The sequence below is a fragment of the Sorex araneus genome, chromosome 5 (genome assembly GCF_027595985.1).
Source record: "Sorex araneus isolate mSorAra2 chromosome 5, mSorAra2.pri, whole genome shotgun sequence".
Classification (NCBI taxonomy): domain Eukaryota; kingdom Metazoa; phylum Chordata; class Mammalia; order Eulipotyphla; family Soricidae; genus Sorex; species Sorex araneus.
The window spans coordinates 193,024,502-193,039,017 of record NC_073306.1 but is presented as its reverse complement, the minus strand read 5'-3'; the positions used below and the strand labels follow the sequence as shown (position 1 = coordinate 193,039,017).

At 36.4% G+C, this 14,516-nt stretch overlaps 1 protein-coding gene across 1 annotated transcript in view; it reads left to right on the top strand.

Annotated features, from left to right (window-relative positions):
* Window positions 1-14,516, top strand: part of LOC101546765 (transmembrane protease serine 11F) — a 74,417-nt gene that overhangs the window by 52,741 nt on the left and 7,160 nt on the right. The window contains exons 4-7 of the mRNA XM_055140002.1: window positions 7,388-7,458; window positions 9,809-9,972; window positions 10,604-10,642; window positions 13,213-13,414. Coding sequence (XP_054995977.1) covers window positions 7,388-7,458; window positions 9,809-9,972; window positions 10,604-10,642; window positions 13,213-13,414 — 476 coding nt within the window. The remainder of the gene's footprint in view (window positions 1-7,387; window positions 7,459-9,808; window positions 9,973-10,603; window positions 10,643-13,212; window positions 13,415-14,516) is intronic.

Below are 14,516 nucleotides of genomic sequence, written 5' to 3'. Positions count from 1 at the left end.
CACTATTATTTTTTACATGAAGATAACCGGTTTTCCCAGCACCATTTCTTACAAAGTCTTTTCTTGCTCTGATCATGCCCTTAGCACTTTTGTTTCAGAAAAACTGTTTTTTAGTTAAGGATTTTCCTCTAGACTCTTAATTATATTCTGCTGATCTAACAGTCTGTCTTCAGCCCGGTGCCATGCAATTTTGATTACTATACTTTGTAATACAGTTTATAGACAAGCCCTAAATGTTTCCCATCTTCCTATTTCTAAGGATTGCCTTGAAGTTCTAAGAGTTTTATGGTTTCATTAAAATTTTATAAGTATTATTCTGTATCTTTGAAAATTTTCATGGGGATTTTGATGGCAGTTGAGTTAATTTTGCACATTATTTTGGGTAATATGATATTTTAACAACATTGATTCATCCAATTTGTAAACAGAAATATACTTTTATTTCCTTGTGGGTTTATTTTTATTATTTGCAGTAGTATTTTCATAGCTTTTGCTAAATAGGTGTTTTGTCTCCTTTTTAATGTTGATTCTTAGATTCATCGGGGTTTTTTGGACATTATTGTAATAATTGTTTTTGTTGTCATTGTCACTAGTGTCCTTCTTTTCCCAAAGCCTATATAAAACTCCAAAGTCATATGAGTGGTATAGCTAATCAAGGAATCTTTGTTCTCTTTAAACTAATTTATATTTTAACATGTGCTTCATTGTTAGCAGAGTTAAAAATAGTAATAACTTAATTAAACATGGTAATATTTGTATACTGATAATTAAGTTAAATTTACAAAGGAAGTATTTCTATTTCAATAAGTTCAATACACAAAAGAATAACCAAATGCCTATTCCAGGGCTAGCACTGAACTGGATTCTATGCCAACATACTAATCTCTACTTTCTCATTGGGGCATTAAGTAATTAGTACACTTCTAATAGGATTCCACACCTCAGACCATTACTACAAAAACTTCTTTATCACAAAAGTAAATACAAATAAATTTTCTGATATTTTCTACATCTTCTTTAATACAGTGACTGCATTTGGGAACTGAAGTTCAGAATTATACCAAAAGTGCATTCTATAAATGATATAGAAATTGTTTGATGTATTATACAATTGGATAATATATATTTATATAATTGGATATATTCCATATAATTCTATAAATACTATGGATATTGTTTAATAAGATGATTTAAATAATGGGGACTGAAAATTTTCAAAATTCCTATGCACTGAATTTTTAGAAATTTCAATATAAAAGGTTAACAGATGATGACTATGTGCTTACTTAAATTAATCATTATAATTTTGCACTGGAGTGATAGCACAGCAGGTAGGGTATTTGCCTTGCACATGGCCGACCCGGGTTCAATTCCTCTGTTCCTCTCGGAGAGCCTGACAAACTATTGCAGAGCCTGGCAAGCTACCCGTGGCATATTCGATATGCCAAAAACAGTAACAACAAGTCTCACAATGGAGACGTTACTGGTGCCTGCTCAAGCAAATCAATGAACTATGGGGCGACAGTGCTATAGTGCTATAGCTTTACATAAGAAATCTTTTTATTGAGACTAGAGTGATAGTACCTGAGCATAGAATACAGACTGACCCAGGGTTTCACCTCTATAACCCCATTATAATCCACTGAGCTCCAAGAGTGATCCCTAAGTGCAGAAGCAAGAGTAAGCCCTGAGATCCAGCTGCTGATATGTTCCCAAATTAAAAAATAAAAAATCTTTCTATTGCATCTCAAACAGCAACAACTAAGTTTGATGGACTATTACTTGTATTTTTTTACTTCAATAAACTACACTTTCATGCATAAAAATCACCTTTGGACACATAAAATCATATGTCTTAAAAAATTTTCCATTTAAATTTGTTAATTTCCATGTGCTTATGAGCTGTAAACTTCATTTGGAAATTGAAAATATGTGTTCATCTATCTTTCAAAGAATGGGCACATTGGAAAAGAAGCATGCATGGAGCAGTTCCTTAGCTGATGCTCGTATAATTTAAAATCAATAAACCTGTCTGGGATGGGGGTTCTGGGCTAAATGACTTATTAACCAAGAATTTTCAGGGGACAAAAGTCTTGCAAGAGAGTCTGGGAAACAGGAAAGAGCCAAAGAAGAAGGTAGACAAAGGAGTTATTTCAAAAGTGCAGCCTCAGCCCGAATTCTCTGGAAGATAATAGAGCCCAATTACCTCACAAAGGTGCTTGCGCTAATTGGTAGGAGGGTTGGGCTGTTAGTATTATACCAACAAAAGCTTCCTAGAAAAGGTGGAGCATTAGCTCCCAGAGATCCCTGGGTGAGGTGCCTGGGTCAGCCGAGGGCAGGATCTGGAAGGCTGTAGATGTACACGTTTGCCAATAAACTTTTAGAAAATCTGGGGACTGGTACACCTGGCCAGTAAGTGTAGTTTGGGTAGAGAACAAACATCTTCTACACAGGACATTTTTTTAAAAAAAGATCACAATTTACTGTCATTTAACTGAATACAACTCCTTATAAAACAGCTAGCCCATGCTTTGTATGTGTAGATCTCCACTACTCCATGGTTTCCTGATTCTACAAGGAGTATCCCCCAGCATGGAGCCAGGATCAGCTACTTCTCTTGCATTACCAGACATGGCCTCCCTGCACTTCCCACTTCGAAAACAAAAGAAAACAATACGATATGCTATTCTTTTTCTAAAATGTCACAAGTGACTTCCAAATGTACTTAGAATGAAGTACAAACTTTACAACCATTCCTTCAAGGCCCTAAAATGTTCAGACTTTAGAGATTCCTTTCACTTTCATACTCTTTCTGTTCTCCATGTACCTCCCCTGCACCTTCCACACCCCTTCCTCCTCCATTTTTCCTTTTGATTCTTTGCGCATCCCTTCTACTTGGATGATTGTTCCACTGTCCTTTTTGGTTGCTTACTTTTTCTGATTCTTCAGGTGACATTTAGATGCCCTATCCCTGGGAAACCATTTTGTATTTTAGATTTTCAACAATTATTTTACATCGTTTCACTACTCCTGCTGTGAAACACTACTCACTAGTGAAACACTACTCATTGTTTCACTACTGCTGCCTTTACCAGTGTGTTGAATGACCTTGAAACATAAGCCATCCTCAATCAACTATGTTAAGTAAATACACAAGCAAAATAGGAAGGACCTGGAGTATATAGGGAAAGAGCCATGAGAGGATTCCAAAGCCAGCATTGTTTCACTCCATTGTGTGAGATTAAACATAGTTTAAGCCATCAAAGAAAAATGCTAGTGAGTACCACAGTCTGTATAATCTAGTTATTTCTTGGTTGAGGTTTATAATACAGTTTATATGTCAAGGTATGTATAATATAGTTACTTTTTGATTGGGGTTTATAGTATAGGTTATATGTGGAAACTTGCCCATAGAAAAAAAATATAGAGTGAAAACTTAGATAACAAGATTTCAAGTGAACAGAGGACCTTATACAGAATATAATTCAAATTATGACTTGAATGATGAGAATCTTAGATATTCAGCAGAAGGAAAAAATCCAACTGAGCTGGCAGAAGCTTTACTGGAGAGGGAAAAGAGATTGAAATCTTTGCTCTCTGCTGGTACATTTTCTTTGAAGGTAGTGTGAAATCCTCATAACTTATTTATTTATTTTTTGGGTGGACCTAGAAGGGAATTCTCTAGTTTGCATTGGGCAACTGGTCACCCATTTTCCTTGAAGACTTAATCTGCTACAGTGACCAGAGGGGTAATAAAGAGGTAGGATACATGCTTTTGATACTGGCACCACATAAGGTCCCTGAACCCCACAGGAATTATTCCTGAGCAAGGCCTTGGACGCTTACAGGTGTAGCTCCCAAACAAACAAACAAAAGATCATCTGCTCCATTTGCAGCCAGGGAGAGGAGAGGTGATGGCCGAAACTTACTGAAGATAGTAGCTGGATGTCCCATTTGTCAGAGCCACAAAGAGTGCTTCAAGAATATTCTTTAATACTGGAATTCAAACCCATCACTATGATTTTTATCTAATTGCTGTTGTTGTCCCTGAGGTGCTCACTGATTATTCCTGCCAGTGGTCCGGGTACCATATGTGGTTCTGGGGATTGAAGGCAAGCACCTTAACCACTGTAACCACTGTGCTGTCTCTTGGCTCCTGTATGGATTTTTAATTTTTTTTTGTTAGTCATGTTGTTCTGGGGTCTTGCCTAGCGGTTCAATATAAGGGTCCAAGGATGTTTTGCTCATTTTGTTTTCAGTTATGTGAGTACTTTGGGGCACTTTGGCAGTGCTTGGGGTTCTCTACGGTATGCCCAAGCAATGAGGGCTGGAGGTCATGTGGTTTGGGGGATTGAACTGGAGTCCTCCAATTGCAAGGCATGTGTCATAACTTCTGAACTACCTCTCTGGTCCCCTGTATATGATTTTCAGGTGAATTATTTTTTTTTCCATTTTACCATGCCTGGGTTTGATTCCTCCATTTCTCTCGGAGAGCCAGGCAAGCTACGAGAGTATTCTGCCCGCACGGCAGAGCCTGGCAAGCTACCCGTTGCATATTCTATATGCCAAAAAAGCAACAAGTCTCACAATGAAGACGTTACTGGTGCCCGCTCAAGGAAATGGATGAACAATGGGATGACAGTGCTACATGTACTTTGACACAACCTTGGTTTTAATAGGATAATTGCTATAAAAGCAATCTGTTGCTAGTTTTGAAACTTAGAAAAGGGGGCTGTTAAAATTAACTTTTTGTTATTTGTTCTAGATATAATATGAGTTATCAGTAGAAGATGATGAACAATTTTAATTTCTTCAGCAATTGCTTAGTTTTTAATGACTTAAAAAGAATAATTTCCTTAGTGCTGTTAGACCTAGATTACAAAAAATAGCAGCTTCCCAAGAGGAAAACTTGCATGAGGTTTACATTCATGGAATAGAAATATACGTGAGGATTTTTTGTGGGGTCACCTCCCAAGCAATAACTGGAGTCACTCACAGAAATACTCGATCAACCAGGCTCATTGCTAAGTCATGATGGTGCTGGAATCTCAGAGCTTCTGTAGCAGTGCTGGAGTCCGTCTGTCGATGCCAGGTATCAAATGCAGGGCTCCTCACATGCAAAGTATGAGCTCCAATGTGCTACGCCTCCTCATGAACATTTTTAAGGTCTGTTTTGCCCTAGAAATTGTTTACTTCTCCCACCAGGAACATACGTCATCAAGGAGGTAATTAGTTTGAGCTGACCATTCACTGGATGTACTTACGCACTCAAGATGGGGCCAGTCTCTAGGTTCACATGGCAAAGTTCTACTTCCTATGACACTTTAGAGAGTTTTGCTCAGTTACCATGAGCGTTTCTTTTACTTTAAATTGGAATGAGGAGAATAAATGATTTTCTCATACAGTGAGATGAGGTATCAACAATGCAATCAGTCAATGCTGATATGGATTAGTGCCTGTAAGTTATTGCCGGTGGTTATGCCAATAATATGCTGCAGCAGAATCTATGCAACTTTTCAAACAGAAGTCAATTTCTCTAAAAATCATAATCTGGTTAATAATACGTTTCAGTTTGAAGAGATTCTTTGTCATTTTTTTGTACTCTGATATGACTGAATGTTTATCTTTTCCAAAGTGCTATTATTCACAGAGCTAAAAATTTCTGAGGGTTTTTGGGAGATAGTTAAAGATGTAGAGTATATTCGGAGCATGTGAGGAATATTACTGGGGTGTCCTGGTTCTCATCTTCCTTTAGATTTCCACAAGTTTCTACTTAGAGTTGGCAAGATTTTCTGATAAAGCTATTTTATCCTCTCCCCTTTCTATATTAATGTCTTGATTCATTTAGTCATCTATTCACTCATAGATGTATTCATCAAATATGCATTGAATGTTTACTGTGGGCGAAGCAATATACCTAACCCTTTAGATAAGGAGATGTATCACACACACTTCCTGCTATCACAGAGCTTAGTAGAGTGTGAAAGACTTAGGAATGGTTGGGATGGTTGGACAGTGCATAATTGAATATGCATAATTTGGTCTAAATAAGTGTGTATTCTACATTAGAAAAGGTAAATAAGAGATAACTTCCCTTCACTTGTAGATTTTTTTTAACATATTACTTATCTATTTATTTTGCTTTTTGGGTCAGACCCAGAAATGCCCAGTTGTTGCTCCTGGCAGTGCTTGGGGGGCCATATGGGATGCCAGGGATTGTACCTGGGTCGACCACGTGCAAGGCAAACACCCTACCAACTGTACTACTGCTCCAGCCCCTCACCTGTAGATTTTTATGGCATAAAAGTATTGCCCTTGAGGAAATTTGCCTAAGGGAAACAGTATTTTTTAGGAAGAGGGCCATGAATGCACAATGTCATTGAGGAGTGAACCAGTCTAATGAAATTAGAAAAGGATTCCTTTCTTCTTAACAGATAGACTTTAATCTTTGAAGGTGGGTATGATAAAGGAAACAGCTGGTGGGTATGATAAAGGAAACAGCTGTAGGATGTCCCCCACACTGACGAGACATTGTACTGAAAGTAGGGATTTAACATCTTCAGATTTGCACTTCAGAATATTATCCGGGATGCTAGCTTTCTGGGGAGAACAACTGCAAGGAGGGAAGATGGAGAAGCATAGAAATATGCTAGTGAGGGGACGGCTGCAAAGACCCAGGCACGTGTTTTCATGGCGCAGATTTCATACCATGGAAGGGCAATAAGGAAAAGAGGTTGATGCTTTAGAAACACAAAGGTTTTATGTGGTAAAATCTGCAAGAATTTTTACTGTATAGAGGAGTCGAGAAAAGGAAGGATCCTCTAGGAGGAAGAGAATCTTTCTTCTCGAGGATATATAATTACAGGTCAAGATTTATACAAAAGTGACCCTCATGTAAACTTTTATAGACTTTTAACTTATGATTTTCCACGTTAAGTCTCGTGTGTTTTGACTCTAAAAATTGCCTTAGCAGTTTTTGGGAAAGAAGCTCCTTTGAGGAAACAATTTTACTAAACATCAAAATGTCTTCAGTGGCTTAGATTGGAAAACTAAGTAATAAAATAATGGTAGTATAGATATGATAGAATTGTTCTCAAAACTAGTTATACCAGTAGTGAAAACCTTCCTGGCGTGGAAGCATGAATAACAAGTGAGGTTCTAGGAGTTATCTGATAGAGTATGTTATATATTATGTCAAGTACTTTAAGAATTGCCTATTTTCTGAAAATCAAAATGTGTATCAACAAAGACTAGAATTTTCCTCTGTGGTTAAACAAGTTCACCTGTTTGGAAACAAACCCAAATCCTTTCATTTGCCTCAACTCTAGGTAAGATAAGGAGTAACATTTTTCTTAAAAATAATAAATCTGTAAATTTTTTTAATCAGATATCTAGGATATTTCGACGTGATTCTTCTGGAGGCAATCGGTTTATCAAATCTCATGTTATTAAAATAAGGTATGTAAATTTGGTTTGCTGCATTAAATCCATCTGTTAAGAGCCACTGAACAACAAAGTTGCTTAAGCCTCCTAAGCAAATCTTTGTAGTAGAACAAAGACTTTATAAAACTTGAGTAGTTCAACTTAACTATGTTCATTTTACAACTGAAAGATGCAAAGTGCTTTGTGACATGAGGAAATGTTAGCTGTTAGCTTTCGAATAAACAATACAGATAAATACTAGCCAAGGTAAATAAAAATACAGAAAGTGGAAGGATAGTCCTCCTGAAACATGCTACTTTTAAATCTATGGGAAAAGTAGGATTCAGGTCAGTTCTATAGATTGTCCCCTTTTTGTCCTGCTTTATTTTATTTTGGGATCATACCAGTGATGTTGTGGTTAGGGACTCAGGGATCAGTTCTGGAAGACTCGGGAGACAATATAAGGTGCCAGAGATCAAACCTGGTTCGGCTGCATGCAAAGTAAGCTTCCTGCCTTTTGTACGATCTGTCCAGCCCCTAGATTGTCCTCGTTTTAAACCTAATGAGCAGACTCTCACTTTCTCAGCAGTAAGGTTTTACTTTATTTTTTATTTTTATTTATTTATTTATTTTTTGCTTTTTGGGTCACACCTGGCAACGCACAGGGGTTACTCCTGGCTCTGCACTCAGGAATTACCCCTGGCTGTGCTCAGGGGACCATATGGGATACTGGGATTTGAACCCGGGTCGGCCGCGTGCAAGGCAAACGCCCTACCCGCTGTGCTATCTCTCCAGCCCCAAGGTTTTACTTTAGTGCCATTGTGGTTTTATCATTTTAATGTCTTTTAATACCTATACTTTGATTATATAAAACTAAAACCATATTTTGATCAGTGGTTAAAATTACATTTTGACATTCATAGAAATAACATCTTATTTTATCTCTACTTTGATTAATATTTTAAAACAGTTTTCTGTAAATATCTATGAACAAACTATGTACCCATCATGTATTTTTATGTTTTACACATGATAAAAAGATTCCATATTACTTTTACCTCTCCACTTTTGTTTTACTTTTCATTTGCTTTTTCCCTTCATTCCCTCCTTCTATTATTTATGTTTAAATTAACAGCCATTCTTAAAAAAGAATTAGAGATATTTTCTAGAACTACTTGTTTATAATGTAAATCTCTTTATCAAATGAGTTTCATTTTAATTACCCACCAATCAAAAGCATGTTCACATACCAAGTCCAAAAATATCAATGAATTAATACAATAAAATGTTATTTCATTGTTGTAGTACACTACTAATAATCAGCAGTGACATCCAGGGATGTTGGGTACTAGTGGGAAATGTCAGTTGTGGTTTCTCACCTAGTCTTCTACACTGTTTCACAAATATAGAAAGAATAAAATCCTAAGGGTGGTATGTGAGGTATTCAGGGAGCAAACTGAAAATTGAACTGTTATTTATTGACAGAGTATCCAGATAACACACTTAGAGAGTTTGAATAAACCACAAAAGAGCTAGAAATTAAATCTAGCTCTCAGCTCAGAAGGCAAAGGTGACTGGGTTTGGGAAATAAAAAAAAAATATTATCTTTATCTACTATGGCTGTAAAAATCAGGATTTTGATTACAATTCTGCTCAGAATTCTTTAATAAGCAAACATTTAATCGTGTATGAAGCATGATTTCACAATCATCTCTTCCTGTCACAGTCTCCTATAGACACTGAGTAAGAGAATAAATATTTCTCAACTAGATTTCTTAGGGCTGGAGTGATAGCACAGTGGTAGGATGTTCGCCTTTCACGAGGCAGACCCGTGTTCGATTCCTCCGCCCCTCTCAGAGAGCCCGGCAAGCTATCGAGAGTATGGAGCCCGCACGGCAGAGCCTGGCAAGCTACCTGTGGTGTATTGGATATGCCAAAAACAGTAACAAGTCTCACAGTGATAGACGTTACTGATGCCAGCTCAAACAAATCGATGAGCAATGGGGTGACAGTGACAGTGATAGATTTCTTAACCATTGCTTTTAGATATAGTTTAGAAATTTGATGTCGGGGTCTGAGTACAGGGGAAAGTTACTTGCCTTGCAAATGATCAGTCCCATTCAACCCACTCCATTGCATAAGATCACCCAGAACTATCACCACTGCAGGAGAGACCCAGACCCCTGAGCACAGGGTCCAAACTAAACTTAAGCATAGCCAGTATGTCCCAAACACCCCTTACCCCAACACACACAAATAGGTTTGATATCTACCTACGTCTTTCATTAAAAAAAAATTGAGTGAATATTAATAAGCAAAAATTGTTAATGACTCCATGACTGTATTTGTTATCTTTCTTCTATTTATCTACTTTGTTGCTCTTCAGCCCAGATGAACACGGTGTGAACGTTTTTATGGTGCTCATGTTTCGATACCCATCTACCTCCAGTACTGTGCAAATCAAGAAAAAAATTGAAAACATTTTGTATCAAAGTCTGAAGACAAAACAGTTGCCTTTGACTATAAACAAACCATCATTTACACTCACATGTAAGTCCTTGTGCCATCTTTGGATCTTTTGAAATTTTCTTTATTTTTATAAGAAGTTAGATGTACGTCTCTCCCAGTTTAAGCGTTTACCGCTAAAATACCTATATCAGTAAGGAATACAACTAGACTAAACGATTACCATGAGAAAAGATTACCATTTTGTGTATGGGCTATGAGGACTCGCCAGTTTGTTTAACTCCCTGGAGACGATCTTTCAATATTAGACACTTAGCATGAGTCTAGCATATATTGAAGGCAACTAACACAGTATACACCAACTATAATAAACAATTAAAGGTTGCTTTCTTGAATTATACTAAACCTCTTAAAGAGAACAATCAGAAACATTTATTCTCACCATTTCCCTCCAAATTTCTTAAACCATTTAACTCATTTTCATGGCAAAAATCAGAAAATAATAAAACAATCTCTTTTGTCTTTAGGTAGAATTACACATTTTGTGTTAAATCAGTTAATAATTTTGTGGATATTACTTGGTTATAAAAAGTCTCATTCCCTCGAGACAATTATGCTTTGAATAACACATTTCTTCTAATGACCATTTGAATAAAATTTTAGAAAAATGAGAAAATATTCTTGTATGAACTAATTCATGTTTTATTTCTTTTAGCTATTGATAGCAAAAAGATGAGGAATCTTCTCAACAGCCGTAAGTTCCAATTAACTACCAATTTAACACTGAATATAATGAATAAAACCACAAATAATTTAGAAGTAGAATTTACCAATATTATTTTGTAATTTGCTTTTGTAAACCACTTCTTGTTTTATAGTTATTTTTATTTTAAATATTTAAAAGTATATGATCACAGCAAACACAATTTTAAGTTTTATGGCACAATTATATAGCGATAGTTAAAAATTACATTTTTTGCCTTACTATCTAAATGACTATATGTATGATACTCTAATATTTTTCCTAAATATTATATTTTTTCACAGTTTAAGGCAGATATTTTTTGGGGGGGGTAAGAGGGGGTCAGTTGGAACATACCTGCTGCCCCTTGGTATTTATTCCTGGCTCTGCTTTCAGAGGTAACTCCTGGAAGAGCTCAGAGCATCACGTGTAGAGCAGGGGATTGAGCACAATTAGCTGAGAGTAACACGAGTACCTTGACAACTGTACTGTCTCTCCGGCCGCTCCAGACAATTTCTTGTTTGAAGTTAAGGCTAGGATATTTGTATTAAAATTTCTCAGTTTTCCTACAATTTTTTTTGAAATATCTGACATTTTCCTATCCCCACGCCATCTCTCATTTCAACTTCTTACAGGATTATTTGGATCATAAATAATTCCCCTCTCTAAATTCTATACATGTTTTCTATTTCTTTCTAGTATTTCTGTTCTGAGTAGAAGTCTAAAGCTGGTTTAATTTTTATTTATTCATTTATTTAGTTTTGCTTTTTGAGTCACACCCGGCGATGCATAGGGGTTACTCCTAGCTTTGCACTCAGGAATTATTCCTGGCGGTACTTGGGGGACCATATGGGATGTTGGGAATCAAACCCAGATCTGCCACGTGCAAGGTAAACGCCCTACTCAGTGTACTATTGCTTCAGCTCCCGCTGGTTTAATTTTTATTCTCATTTTGCTTTCTTTAGTTTGCTTAGCTTTGCTTGGGGGCCATGCCCAGCTGTGCGCAGGGCTTTCTGCTGACTCATTCCTGATGGTGTCCACAGGACTATATGCAGTTCCAGAGTTTGAACCCAGGTTGGCCACGTGGAAGGCAAACAGCTTAACCCCTGCACATTTCTCTGACCCTTGAATTTTATTTTCTTATGTAGATTCCCTTTTTTTAAAAAAATTCCTGAATGGATACAAAAAAAGTTTTATTTCAGAACTTCTGCCTAGAATGCAGTTATAATTATATGTGACACTGAATTTTGACTAAGACAACATGTTTTCAATCTGCACATTACTTTTTTTATTTGCCAACCCTGGTTATATTCTTAGGACCACACCTCCAGTAATGAGCCCTGAGCACTCCTAGCTGTGGCCTTCCCCCCTACCATAAAAATAAGGTCATTCTTTTTTATTTTGTTTTGTTTTGGGCCACACCCTGTAGTGCTCAGGGGATAATTCTGGCTCTGTACTCAATAATTATGACCACCAGTACTCAAGGGACCATATGAACTGCCTGGTACGGAACCTAAGCGCTCTCCCTGCTGTTCTATGTTTCCAGCCCTAATATGGTTATTCTATTCAACATATGTGTAGGGAGAGATGGGAAATGAAAATCAGAGCAGCGGTGACATAGAATAGTCTGGAGGGTCCTGGGCACTTTGGTGGAGGAGAGATACAGTAACTTTGTGCGTAAGGACAATAAACTTAAATCCTATTATAACTGTGTTACATGAACTTTACCAAAAAGATAATTTTTAAATTACAAATAATAATAAAACTAGTCATTCCATGGCCAAGGAAGTCCATTCTTTGCATTCTAGACCCTTGGGTATGATTCCCGGCCCAACAATGATACTCCAAACATAAATAGGGGTGAGCACCAACCTCAGAGCCAGGAGTAATCCTTTACATTGTTAGGTAAAGTCTCCCAAACACAAAATAAGCATAGTTATTCGTATTTATGAAAAAAAAAAACACAACAGGAAATGGTCTTTATTCTTTTAGTCTCAAAATTTGAGGTTGGAGAGACTATATTCATATCCATATATATATTCATGTAATCGGATAGTTGTCATCTTCCTTTACTATTGAATTATCAATAATAAGGATGCAAGTTTTAATGTGAATCATCCTAATTTATATCCAACTCTGTTTAAAACTGGAGACTTCTAGTAACATCTACTCATAACTAATAATTGTAACATTGAGGTAGTTTAAATTCTCTTTCCACAGCTTAGTTTTCCCATTTGAAAAGTGTGTTCCTGAAAATGTATCTAATATATGTAAATGAGAAGCCATACATGTAAGTGAGGATCCTTACAAAAGTGATAGTAACATTAAATATCTATTATTATACATAAATGCTTTTTGTAGAGAGAAAAATGTTTTTTCCTGAAATGAATGCCTTAAAATGTTAGTAAATATTTCTAATGAATCTCAGTATAATGATTATAGAAAACCTCGGGGACTGACTGCTGAAGAATAGTTCAAAAGTTGCAGGCACAATCATTACTGTGAAGCATCTGCACCCAATGTAAATCACGGGGCTGCCCCACTTTACTTTCATAAAAACAAATATATATATTTTTTCATAGGTTGTGGAATAAGAATGACATCTTCAAATATGCCATTACCAGCATCATCTTCTACTGAAAGGATTGTCAATGGGAGGCAGACAGCCATGGAAGGAGAGTGGCCCTGGCAAGCCAGCCTTCAGCTCATCGGCGCAGGGCATCAGTGTGGAGCCACTCTCATCAGTAACACCTGGCTGGTCACAGCAGCTCACTGTTTCCGCAAGTAAGTTCGCCAAGTCCAGTATAAATCTTATTTAGGCCATCAGTTGCCTTTGATTCAATGCATAAGAAGAGTTTAGTCTTACCAGCATATCCTCTGTTCTATTCGAAGGGATCTGTCCAGTCCCTTAACTGCTTTTTCCTTGCTTTACCCTCATCTTATTCTTCCCCTCTCTCTTCTCTCTGTTCAATATCTAGTTAAAAATCACTCCAATGGTTTTTCTCATATATTTTTATATTAAAACTTTTATATTTTCTACTAGACCATTTTCTACTTTATTTTCTACTGTTGATTAAAACAATTTACTAATTTAGGGGCCAGAAAAATAGTACAGCAGGAAGGACATTTCCTTTGCTTGAGGACAACCTGAGTTCAATCCCCAACATCCCATATGTTTACCCAAGCACTGCCAGGAATAATTCCTGAGTGCAGAGTCAGGAGTAACCCCGAAAATGCCAGGTGTGGCCCCAAAACCAAAATAGCACTGTAGCACTATCATCCCGTTGTTCATCGATTTGCTCGAGCAGGCACCAGAATAATTTACTACTTTACACTTGTTGAGACAAGTGTAAGACTTGTTGACAAATCTCCCAATGGAGATGTTACTGGTACCTCAAGCAAATCAATGAACAACGGGACGACAGTGCTACAGTGCTACAGTGCTACTTTACACTATTTATTTACAATTTTATATTAGTAAAAAAGTTGTAAATATTATATTATAGTAAATATTTAATTAAATAGTAAGTATAATAGTAAACATTAAATACTACTTAGCACTATTAATATTTTACAGTATTTTCTATGGTAATAATTTAAAATCATAAGTTTTTTAGTGTAAAAACTATTATATATGCTGCCTGTTTAAATTCTTCTTCATATGCAAGAAAAAAGTCAAATACTTTTAATTTTTTTAAGCAGAGAAATTTGACAGTTGACATTGGTTGTGAACTCAAAAGAAAGCTTTTTAAAAGTAATATGAAATATTTTAATATTTTATGCCAATGCTAGTGATCCAAGAAAACTGTAAAAGCTGATGATCCTACAGAAAAGGAGTTCAGCTTGGAGAGTGATGCAACTTCACAAATTCACTCAATTTAATATA